Source organism: Salmo salar, chromosome 02 (genome assembly GCF_965601325.2).
Source record: "Salmo salar chromosome 02, fSalSal1, whole genome shotgun sequence".
In the NCBI taxonomy this organism is placed as follows: domain Eukaryota; kingdom Metazoa; phylum Chordata; class Actinopteri; order Salmoniformes; family Salmonidae; genus Salmo; species Salmo salar.
The window spans coordinates 33,688,590-33,700,897 of NC_138292.1; the positions used below are offsets into that span (position 1 = coordinate 33,688,590).

The window sequence follows — 12,308 nt, forward strand, 5'->3', positions numbered from 1 at the left end:
TAGACCCACACAGATGTTCTTGGTCACGTCACGGCTCTACTACACTCCCGGCAGTGAGCTTGAATGCAGAGCAGTGAGGTAGTGAAAAGCAGAGGATATCAGCTACAGTATATCGTTATTGGGAGCACTTAATTCTGCTGAGATGGGTACCTTGGGTCCATTTCGCATGTTCTTGCTTTTTGCGTTGGCTCAGCAGAACGTCTTTGTAGCCGCCAGCGACGTGCTCGAGCTCGGGGATTCTGATTTCCATTACACGGTAGCAGAGTACGAGACTGTGCTGGTAGAATTCTTCGCGCCTTGGTAAGCAGTGTTATAGCTAGCTTTGTAGCTAATTCATTAGCATGCAAGAAACGACAGCCATCTAAACATGTATAGTAAATACAAATGCATTCCTGATTTTAAAATCCATTATGCCGCACACTGTTGTAGATTAACTTGACATTTAGAACTGCAGCTAACGTTAGCCGATAAAACTGTCTTACTCTCTAGCTCGCTATCTTGACTCAATGTGTCTGCTCAATTCAAACTAAGTGTTACATTATTACTTTCGCCATAAACCGTGCATGCTAATTCTAGCTACATATATCGTGTTAGCTATTACACTACCAGTTCACTTCTGAGAGTGAACTGACACTAAATCCCGTTAGCTATAATTGGATCTAGTTAGCTATAATTGGAGTCATGACTTGAGTAAGTGCATTCTGCTCTGACATATTTGAGTACTGGATTATGACTAGGTCTCTCTTATACACTTTTCTGAGCCACCTGATATCTCAGCTGTCACACGCCTCTAGCATTTTTCCCATGTGACATTTGATCATTCTCTTCCTTTTCTTTGTATGGCGCCTCCCTTCATCTCATCTCTCTTCCAGGTGTGGTCACTGCCAGCAACTAGCCCCAGAATATGAAACTGCAGCAACAAAACTAAAAGGGACAGTGTCTTTAGCTAAAGTGAGTATACTAGTTTGTCCACACACGATACCCCAGAGGATGCATTGTATTTCCTTGCATCTATATTAGTTACAATCCATTTCTTTTTTCGCCAGTTTTTGTTCCACAGGATTGGTATTGCTTGAAAATTTGGGTGTCAACTGTACATGATAGTTGTCACTTTTCTTATATATTTGTTGGTGAATTGAGATCAGTTCCCACAGTAGCTTTAACATCAGGGCTGCTTCTGCATACCGCCACTCTGAATGCACTGCAATTTAACAGTATATTGATAAATGGTTTTTGTCATTTTCCCCAGGTAGACTGCACAGTGAACTCTGAGACATGTGGACGTTTTGGGGTCAATGGGTACCCCACACTCAAAATCTTCCGCAATGGAGAGGACTTTGCTGCTTATGATGGACCCAGGAGTGCAGGTGTCTACTTTAAAATCATTGCTGTTCTGGTTTGTGTTTTGTGTTTTAGTGTATGTATGACTCATCTAATGTTGTCCCATGTTCCCATAGATGGCATTGTGAGCTACATGAAAAAACAGGCAGGTCCCAGTTCCGTTCCTCTGCACAATGGGAGAGACCTGGATGCATTTGTCAACAATTTTGATGCCAGTGTGGTTGGTGAGTTCACTTTTATTAATCACAGCCAAGTAGAGATCCTTTAGTCTATTGAAATAAAACAATTGCATAAATGTTTTTGTATTTAAAAATATATATTTTTTGTGAACTATTTGAGTGACTTATTCTCCCTCCCTGCGTCAGGTTTTTTCTCAGGTGTTGACAGCTCTCAGATGGCTGAGTTTCTGAAGGCGTCTAGTGCCATGAGAGACAGCCACCGCTTTGCCCACACTACAGACCTGAGCCTGGGCCTCAAACACGGCGTGGAATCAGAGTATGTGCTGTAGCCCTCCTTAAATATAATCCCACCTGGGTTCTGAACCTTCAGCCCTCTGGTCACTAGACTATGAGGGCACATTAGTTGGATATGACATCATAGATTATTGCCAAGTAGTAGTAACTTGTAGTGATGTCACTCTCCTCGTGTCTCTCTTAACCAGCACGGTGGTGCTCTTTCGGCCCCCACGACTCAACAGCAAGTTTGAGGACAGCTTGGTCAAGTCTGATGAGGCTGTCTCTACCGCCTCTCTCCGTCAATTCATCAGAGATAATGTGTTTGGGCTGTGCCCCCATCTGACTGCTGAGAACAGAGAGAACATGAGGGGACGGGACTTGCTGGTGGCCTACTACGACGTGGATTACCTCCGCAACATCAAGGGCACCAACTACTGGAGGAACAGGTGAGCTGCTCTCCTTTCAGAATCACCTTTATTCGCCAATTACATTTACACATACCTGGAATTTGACTCGGTGAAATGGTGCTGCCATCTATAGACAATATACAGATAGAGGAATTTGCACAAAGTCTACATACAATATAAATAAGTAAGCAAAGAACTCTACATTATACGCTGATTTACAGTAAGGATATACAATTTACATTTACATTTTACATTTTAGTCATTTAGCAGACGCTCTTATCCAGAGCGACTTACAAATTGGTGCATTCACCTATAATATCCAGTGGAACAACCACTTTACAATAGTGCATCTAAATCTTTAAGGGGGGGGTTAGAAGGATTACTTTATCCTATCCCAGGTATTCCTTGAAGAGGTGGGGTTTCAGGTGTCTCCGGAAGGTGGTGATTGACTCCGCTGTCCTGGCGTCGTGAGGGAGCTTGTTCCACCATTGGGGTGCCAGAGCAGCGAACAGTTTTGACTGGGCTGAGCGGGAACTGTGCTTCCTCAGAGGTAGGGAGGCGAGCAGGCCAGAGGTGGATGAACGGAGTGCCCTTGTTTGGGTGTAGGGCCTGATCAGAGCCTGAAGGTACGGAGGTGCCGTTCCCCTCACAGCTCCGTAGGCAAGCACCATGGTCTTGTAGCGGATGCGAGCTTCGACTGGAAGCCAGTGGAGAGAGCGGAGGAGCGGGGTGACGTGAGAGAACTTGGGAAGGTTGAACACCAGACGGGCTGCGGCGTTCTGGATGAGTTGTAGGGGTTTAATGGCACAGGCAGGGAGCCCAGCCAACAGCGAGTTGCAGTAATCCAGACGGGAGATGACAAGTGCCTGGATTAGGACCTGCGCCGCTTCCTGTGTGAGGCAGGGTCGTACTCTGCGAATGTTGTAGAGCATGAACCTACAGGATCGGGTCACCGCCTTGATGTTGGTGGAGAACGACAGGGTGTTGTCCAGGGTCACGCCAAGGCTCTTAGCACTCTGGGAGGAGGACACAAGGGAGTTGTCAACCGTGATGGCGAGATCATGGAACGGGCAGTCCTTCCCCGGGAGGAAGAGCAGCTCCGTCTTGCCGAGGTTCAGCTTGAGGTGGTGATCCGTCATCCACACTGATATGTCTGCCAGACATATCAGTAGGAATTTATCAATCTATGCACGGGGAGGGATGCTACCGTGACGTGTGTGTGTATATGTAGTGTTGTTCAGAGGTGTACAAAGTGCAATTGCAGTATAGTGCGGTTATAGGTTTTACAGAATGACGATGGCATGGCGCAAAGTCACATAGTCCCTATGAACCTGATGGCCAGATGGTGAGGGCCACAGCACGGGGAAAGAAACTGCTCTTACCTGATACCTTCCTCTCTCTTTTCTCTCTCCATCACTCTTTCACTACCCCTTCTCTCTCCCTAGAGTGATGAAAGTGGCCACTCAGTTCCAGTCTCGGGGGCTGAGCTACGCTGTGGCCAACAGGGCTGAGTTCCAGGAAGAGCTGGAGGAGGAGTTTGGCCTGGGGCCGTCCGACGGGGGAGAGCTGCCTCTCATCACCATCAGGAACAGGGAGGGCCACAAGTACAGCATGCAGGAGGAGTTCACGTGAGTTACAATAACACATGACCATCACAGACCCTTCCTTATGCAGTCTGGCCAGCTGTCACACTGCTCATCTGTCCGTCCGTTGCAGACGGGACGGGAAATCCCTGGAGAGGTTCTTGGAGGACTACTTTGCTGGTAAACTGAAGAGGCAGGTCAAGTCAGAGGCTGCTTCCGAAAACAACGACGGCCCAGTCAAGGTGTGCGGAATAGAACCAACAAACGTTTGTCGCTTTCAAATATGGTAGGAAGACATTTAAACAAAACCTTTTGCCTCTGCAGGTGGTGGTGGCAGACAACTTTGAGGAGATAGTGAACAACCCTTCCAAGGACGTGCTGGTGGAGTTTTATGCACCCTGGTGTGGACACTGCAAAAGCCTGGAGCCCAAATACACAGAGCTTGGGGAACAGGTGAAGTTCACATCTGCAAGTGTTGCTTAGCTGGTTTTGAAAGTTACAAACCATCATCCCGACGCTCATTATTTAGATTTTTCTTTTCTTCTTCATTTCAGTTGTCTGCCGACACCCACATTGTTATAGCAAAGATGGATGCCACCGCTAACGATGTTCCTCCAACCTACGATGTCCAGGGGTGAGCCTCTACTTCTTCTTATGTAGTTTGATTTTTGTCTCTTTCAAGTCACTACTCTGTGATCTGCTATTTTAATCTCATCTGTTGTTGTCCTTCTTCCCAGTTTCCCCACTATTTTCTTCGTCCCAGCAGGACAGAAGGACCAACCTCGGAAATACGAGGTTAGGCTACAACACCACTTTTCCTCCTCCAAAGGACATGGACTAAATAACACTTAATGCTCTGTAATCAATATTCTGATACATTCCTTCACTGTTTTAACCATCCGTATCTGTCAATAGGGTGGCCGTGAGGTGAATGATTTCCTCAACTACCTGAAGGAGGAGGCCACACATCCCCTTGTCCTGGGCACTGCCAGAGAAGACTTGTGAGAGCGCAATGAAGAGAAAGAAAGAAAAAACAAGGGATGAGTGGACTGGCAATGAAGCAGAAGACATGAACTATGAGGGGGAAAAAAGGAGCCACCCATTGCAACACACAGTTTCAGACCAGAATATCTCCTTTGGGTTTCTGTGCCTTACCAGCAACACTGAATACTCATAACATAGAGGACTTCTAAATTAAACAATCAGCAGTTTTTTCTTGGAACTTCAAAAGAGTAATGTTCTCAATGTGAGAGGATGGAGCATCTGCAAGCACAGTAATAGGCAGCACACGTGCAGATTGGCTTTGCCATTAAACTGGTGACTTGATGGTTGCGATTTAATATTCCCAAGAAAGGCATACTAGTGTAGCGTCCTTGACTCTGAGTAAGGTACCTCAGTCAGACTATAGATAAATGTAGAAAAGGAAAAATTATGTGTAACAGTTTTTGCGAAGTTGCTTACACGTACAAAGAAAAAAGTGTCTGCTAAGCAAATAGATAAAAATGTAATCAAATATCTGATACAGGGGCCTCCCGAGTGGCGAAGCGGTCTAAGGCACTGAGGCGTCACTACAGAACCGGGTTCGATCCCGGGCTGTATCACAACCGGCCGTTATCGGGAGTCCCATAGGGCGGCGCACAATTGTCCCAGCGTCGTCCGGGTTATGGGAGGGTTTGGCCGGGGGGGGGGCTTTACTTGGCTCATTGCGCTCTAGTGACTCCTTGTGGCTGGCCGGGTGCCTGCAGGCTGATGTCAGTTGAACGGTGTTTCCTATGACACATTGGTGCGGCTGGCTTCCTGGTTAAGCGGGCGGTTGTTAAGAAGCGTGTTTTGGTGGGTCATGTTTCGGAGGATGTATGACTCGACCTTCGCCTGCCGAGCCCGTTGGGGAGTTGCAGCGATGAGGGAGAAAAAGAGGGTAAAAGGGACCGTGTTTGGGAAACTGATTTAGCAGACACTCTTATCTATTTTTGTGTGAAAATAGGGTGAAGACTACTGAAGCACAATGGACAGGCTTAGATTTCAGTTGCCTTTTATGCCAAGCATCTCACTTGCTCTTCTTGAGGAGAGGCAACCTTAAAGTTTGAAATGTCCCCTCATTGTACTGAATTTATCACATTGAACTCCATTTGATTTTTACATACTATAATACACTCCATATCACTCTATTTTATTTTGTGTTACATACACAATATAGCACATAATCCACATATTAGTACGTTTTATTAGAGACATCTGTTTATTTGTTATCAAATTACAGTGATATTTATTGGTATTATTTATTTTTCATAGAATGTAGTTACATCAGCTAGCCCCTCTTCTGAGATTTATGTTTTACATCACATTTGACTGTTACATCTCATTTAGATTTTTATTTACTGAAATAATTTTCTTACATGAAAAGAGAGTTATCAACATGGAGATCGGGCAATATGTCCAATGCATGGGTATTATTTGATAAATAACAAAAGACGTCACAGAATGGGCTTGTTTCTTTCTGGACTACATATCCCAAAATGCAATACCTGTGCGTGTAACAGCGATGAAGGTTATACGGAATTATGCACTGCCCACAGTTCCGTTAAGAGCACCAAATGGTAAGCCTAGTAAATGTAGCTAAACGTTTGAAGATACAGGTAGCTTTAAGCCTTCATGCATATAATTGATACCACAGAGCTGGTCATTTATTGGGTTTCTATATAATGTCCATATATGTACCGCAACATAGGATTTGATTTGATAGTGTAATTACACGAGGAAAACTATCAACTTGAAGATAGCGCCCACTGGCGACTTCCTCTTTCGTAGTCACGCAGATTGGGTTGTACGGCTGTTCATCAAAATTTCCTTGTCCTTAATTGGCCATTGTTTTGCCCAACCCGCCCAGCCACAAACAATTCAGCCTTTCCTGTGCTGCGTTTGAGAACTTGGTAGCCGGTTGATCAACGCACGCTGCCAAAATGATGGGAAGACCAATCGTCGTGTTGAGTGAGTGATAAACAAAGTTACAACATTTATCAATTAATTTAATACAGAAGTGTTTTACGTGTATTCTACGTCTTGCTACATTTGTGAGCTTTTTCATTCATGCGATGTTATGCACGGGGTTCGGGCCTACCTAGCTAGTGATAGTCATGCTGCGTAGTTAGCGGAACAATCAACTTTTATTCAATCTGGGGGATAAACAGGGATGCTTTTCTGTCAGCGTTCTATTTGGTAATGGTATGCACATCATCTAACGTAGTTAACAAACCATTCGGATCTTTTTTAATGGATACTAATTTGCTAGCTGCCATACTAGCTAGATTTAAGGTGAGTTATTTCTCTGGCGTCTCATTTTGGGGGGATGGTCTCAGTAGCTGGTTCGGGCAGTGGCAAAACGGTAGGTAACGATGGTGCAGAAATCTTGCTAATGTAAGTTCAGAAATTAAATGTACTTCTAACTACACACTTATTGGCCTACAATTTTGGTCAAGTTGCCAAATACACTGTACAAACCGCAGCATCATGGTCAGTCATTTTGAGCGTAGGCCACCTCAATAATCTTCTCTCTTCAGGCCAGAATATGAAAAGAGAGTCTGGACGCAAGGTTCAGAAAGGGAACATCGGTGCAGCAAAGGTAAAGATGACGCAACTCTCCGACTTCCCCATCCCATTACCCCATAATTTTTTTCTCACGTTTGTTAATTGTAGTAATGAAACATGACAAATTCCTGCAGCCTTACGAAGTCCAATTTTACAGGCAATAGCAGATGTCATTAGAACATGCCTGGGACCAAGAGCCATGATGAAGGTTTGTACCAAGACACAATTCCTGGCCCTTAGATACTTAAATCCCAAAGTGACGCCAAAATAGAACTGTCTTAACCTTTCCCCATCTATTAACAGATGCTGCTAGACCCCATGGGCGGCATTGTCATGACCAACGATGGCAACGCCATCCTCCGAGAGGTGAGGTTTCTGCACTACATTTCCCATCAGCACCCTTACACTGCTTTGGAAGATGGTGAATGTAAACAAATTCAGGTCTGTTCAAGTTACCTTTCTTATAAACAAACACAGATCCAAGTGCAGCACCCGGCAGCCAAGTCCATGATTGAGATCAGCCGCACCCAGGATGAAGAGGTGGGAGACGGCACCACGTCAGTCATCATCCTCGGTGAGTGGCCTGGTAGTGGAAGTATTTCATTTCACTGGGATCCCGTCAACCTCTTCAACATAGTGAATGTACCCTTTTGAGCTTCGGGCTATTTAGGATTGGATGTTGTGGCGCTCCTACTCTGAGAGGGCCACGTTGATTCTTACGCATCATCAATCGTCCTCTGAGCCATCGTACTGAGTGTGCACATTTTAAAACGGCTCTTGGTTAACATTCTTCTTCAATCTTTGGTCTGGCTCCAGCTGGAGAAATGCTGTCTGTAGCAGAGCAGTTCCTGGAGCAGCAGATGCACCCCACAGTCATCATTAGTGCCTACAGACACGCCCTGGATGACATGCTCGACATGCTCAAAGACATCAGGTATAGATTGCATTCACTTACACAGTCAATTCTCCTTCGCAAACTTTTACACTCCGTTCTATTGACCGGCTGTCTCTGTTCCCTCCCAGCACCCCGGTGGACGTGAATGACAGGGCGCAGATGCTGAAGATCATCAACTCCGCCATCTGCACCAAGGCCTTGAGCCGTTGGTCTACCATGGCGTGTAATATTGCCCTGGATGCTGTGCGCACTGTTGAGTTGGAGGAGCACGGACGCAAGGAGATCAACATTAAGCTGTACGCCAAAGTGGAGAAGGTAAGCTTTAACGTATGCGTTAAATGTCTTGCAGTTACAAGATTGACATCGGTGACAGAGGTGTGGTCATTGGGAAAATGACACACCAGGTTGGTTGATTCCTCGTGGTTTTGCTATGGTTATAGGTGCCTGGTGGCTTCATTGAGGACTCATGTGTGCTAAAAGGCGTGATGGTCAACAAGGACGTCACTCACCCCCGCATGCGCAGAATGATCAAGAACCCCCGCATCATTCTGCTGGACTGCTCCCTGGAGTACAAGAAGGGCGAGAGCCAGGTATTGAAAACGCATGTACAGTCATGCACACAAATGAATTACCAGCACACACATGCAGTATAAGCATAACAGTAGCAGGTACTAGCCAATAAGTGTTGTGTTCCTATGCAGACTGACATTGAGATCACACGTGAGGAAGACTTTTCCAGGATCCTTCAGATGGAGGAAGAGTATATCCAGACTATCTGTGAAGACATCATCCGCCTCAAGCCAGACCTTATCTTCACTGAGAAGGGCATCTCAGGTACTACACATACACACACACACACACACACACACACACTATGTAAAATTCTCTAGAAACTGCTCTTAATCCTCCAAAGCTCCCCCTGCACTGACCAGAGAAACTCATCTCTCCGCTCATCTCCCCAGACCTGGCACAGCACTATCTGATGAAGGCCAACATCACAGCCATCCGCCGCGTCAGAAAGACTGACAACAACCGCATTTCAAGGTAAGGTCCATTCCACACAGTATTCTGAAGATGTGATGACTATTAATCCTTTTAAATTGTCTGGTAACTGACTATTAACGCTGATATCATTATCCTCCTCCTCAGGGCATGTGGGGCTCGCATCGCCAGCCGTACAGACGAGCTGCGTGAGGAGGACGTGGGAACCGGCGCCGGCCTGTTTGAGATCAAGAAGATTGGAGACGAGTACTTCACCTTCGTCACAGAGTGCAAAGACCCCAAAGCCTGCACCATCCTGCTGAGAGGAGCCAGCAAAGAGATACTGGCTGTACGTAACAAGTTACCCCTCATGCACAAAGAATATGGCAAGATGTCTCCGTTACGGCAGAATCAACTCATTTTCAGGCAGACCGTAACCAGGCAGGATGAATGATCCTCATGGTATGCTATCACTCTCAATGCTTCATTGTGGATTCAAACATAGTGTTGATAATGTGTTTCTCTCTGTCCCTCAGGAGGTGGAGCGTAACTTGCAGGATGCCATGCAGGTGTGTCGTAACGTGCTACTGGACCCATCTCTACTCCCTGGAGGCGGGGCGGTGGAGATGGCCGTGTCCAAGAGGCTGATGGAGCGTTCCAAGACCCTGACCGGGGTGGAGCAGTGGCCCTACCGTGCCGTGGCCCAGGCCCTGGAGGTTATCCCCCGTACACTCATCCAAAACTGTGGAGCCTCCACCATCCGCGTGCTCACCTCTCTCAGGGTACGTGTGTTTACTCTAAAATATGCACCTTTGTCATTTTGTTGGGCACTGCAGAATTGTTTTATTAACCTCTCTCGGGTATGTGGGACGAAATCGTCCCACCTAGTCAACAGCCAGTGGAATTGAGTGGCGCGAAATACAAAAACCTTAAATGCTATAACTTCAATTTCTCAAACATATGACCATTTTAAAGACAAGACTCTCGTTAATCTAACCACATTGTCCGATTTCAAATAAGGCTTTACAGCGAAAGCAAAACACTAGATTATGTTAGGAGAGTACCCAGCCAGAAATCATCACACAGCCATTTTTCAAGCAACTAGCATGCATCACAAATACCCAAAACACAGCTAAATGCAGCACTAACCTTTGATCTTCATCAGATGACACTCCTAGGACATTATGTTATACAATACATGCATGTTTTGTTCAATCAAGTTCATATTTATATCAAAAACCAGCTTTTTACATTAGCATGTGACGTTCAGAACTAGCATACCCACCGAACACCTCCGGTGAATTTACTAAATTACTCACGATAAACTTTGACAAAAAACATAACAATTATAGATACAGAACTCCTTTATGCAATCGCAGTGTCAGATTTTAAAATAGCTTTTCGGCAAAAGCACTTTTGCAATATTCTGAGTAGATGGCTCGGCCATCAAGGCTAGCTAAACAGACACTCGCCAACATCGAGGCTCAGTAAACTCAGAATTACTATTAGAAAAATTGGATTACCTTTGCTGTTCTTCGTCAGAATGCACTCCCAGGACTTCTACTTCAACCACAAATGTTGTTTGGGTTCAAAATAATCCATAGTTATATCCAAATACCTCTGTTTTGTTCGTACGTTCAGGTCACTATCCAAAGGGTGACGCGCGGACGCATGTCGTGACAAAACATTTCAAAATATTCCATTACCGTACTTAGAAGCATGTCAAACGCTGTTTAAAATCAATTTTTATGCTATTTTTCTCGTAAAATAGCGACAATATTCCAACCGGGCGACGTTTTCGTTCAAAGGCTGAAAGAAAAACATGGCCATTTCTCGGGGCCGCGCATCTCCTGTCTCTGAGCCACCAGCCTGACCACTCACAAACAGCGCTCCTGTACCTAGCCTAGAGACAGCAGAGATCTCATTCCACTTTCTGGCGCCTTCAGAGAGCCTATGGGAGCCTTAGAAATTGTCACGTTACAGCAGAGATGCTGTATTTTCGACAGATGCCACAGAAGTACAAGAAATGGTCAGAGGGCACTTCCTGTATGGAATCTTCTCAGGTTTTGGCCTGCCATATGAGTTCTGTTATACTCACAGACACCATTCAAACAGTTTTAGAAACTTTAGTGTTTTCTATCCAAATCTACCAATTATATGCATATTCTCGTTTCTGGAAAAGAGTAGTAACCAGTTTAAATCGGGTACGTTTTTTTATCCGGCCGTGAAAATACTGCCCCCTACCCTAGAGGTTAATCTTACCCCCCTCTGTAGGCCAAGCACACCCTGGAGGCCTGTGCATCATGGGGTGTGAACGGAGAGACTGGCACCTTGGCAGACATGATGGAGCTTGGCATCTGTGAGCCGCTGGCTGTGAAGGCCCAGACTTACAAGACTGCTGTGGAGGTAAGAGGGGCCAATGGGCTGCTGTTGAAAGTGATATTCATGTCAAATATATCCGCATCAAATGCTTGCATGTTTAAAAAATATTGTACAAGGCATGGACGAATTCTGTGTTACTTTGTCTGTAGTGAATGCAGTCAGACACCATGCAAGAACATTTTCACTTCTACTACTCTAAAAAGGTTGAGTGCTTCCCAGTGCCTCATCTCCTTCACATCAAAGTGAATACAATGAAACTCAGAGCACATTTAGTCTTTTTGTTTTATGATTTGAATAAACAAAGGTTTCAGTGAACCCCACTAATGTAATATTGGTCTCTTCTTGCCTTTCAGACGGCCATCTTGCTGCTCCGCATTGATGACATTGTCTCTGGAATCAAGAAGAAAGGTGATGACCAGGCTGGAGGAGGACAGGGAGCTGAGTGAAGATGGGGGAGGAGGAAAGGAATGGGTTGCTAGACCAGTGGGCAGACTGTGGTAGCGTACAGCCTACTGTTCTCTTTTGGGATGCTATTTTCCAAAAACACAATGTTTGGCCTGGATTGTCAACCAAGTGTGTGTCGATAGTCAAGCGTACGCCGTAGCCATGTGTTTTTGATTTGCTATAAAATTCTAATTGAATGCTGTCTGACTCACTCGGTTCATTGTATCTCTTGTCA

The 12,308-nt window shown here is 45.4% G+C and overlaps 2 protein-coding genes and 1 non-coding gene across 3 annotated transcripts; all 3 read left to right on the plus strand.

Annotated features, from left to right (window-relative positions):
• Positions 1–5,008, plus strand: pdia7 (protein disulfide isomerase family A, member 7). Its single transcript, XM_014161251.3, has 12 exons — positions 1–300; positions 873–951; positions 1,250–1,367; positions 1,458–1,565; positions 1,707–1,836; positions 2,003–2,242; positions 3,649–3,831; positions 3,920–4,028; positions 4,111–4,239; positions 4,341–4,420; positions 4,524–4,581; positions 4,702–5,008. The coding sequence occupies exons 1-12, from the start codon at positions 143–145 to the stop codon at positions 4,789–4,791; spliced, it is 1,482 nt and encodes a 493-aa protein (XP_014016726.1). The 5' UTR covers positions 1–142; the 3' UTR covers positions 4,792–5,008.
• A 1,356-nt stretch (positions 5,009–6,364) lies between these two features.
• LOC106580348 (T-complex protein 1 subunit gamma) lies at positions 6,365–12,274 on the plus strand. Its single transcript, XM_014161290.3, has 15 exons — positions 6,365–6,383; positions 6,674–6,774; positions 7,344–7,405; positions 7,529–7,579; positions 7,675–7,737; positions 7,849–7,945; positions 8,188–8,305; positions 8,395–8,581; positions 8,707–8,856; positions 8,968–9,100; positions 9,229–9,310; positions 9,416–9,596; positions 9,784–10,029; positions 11,522–11,653; positions 11,983–12,274. Exons 2-15 carry the CDS (start codon positions 6,747–6,749, stop codon positions 12,073–12,075), a joined length of 1,623 nt encoding a protein of 540 aa, XP_014016765.1. The 5' UTR covers positions 6,365–6,383; positions 6,674–6,746; the 3' UTR covers positions 12,076–12,274.
• LOC123739761 (small nucleolar RNA SNORA15) lies at positions 11,746–11,883 on the plus strand. Its single transcript, XR_006767918.1, has one exon. It is a non-coding gene; the product is annotated as a small nucleolar RNA SNORA15 (small nucleolar RNA).
• Positions 12,275–12,308: the final 34 nt, after the last annotated feature.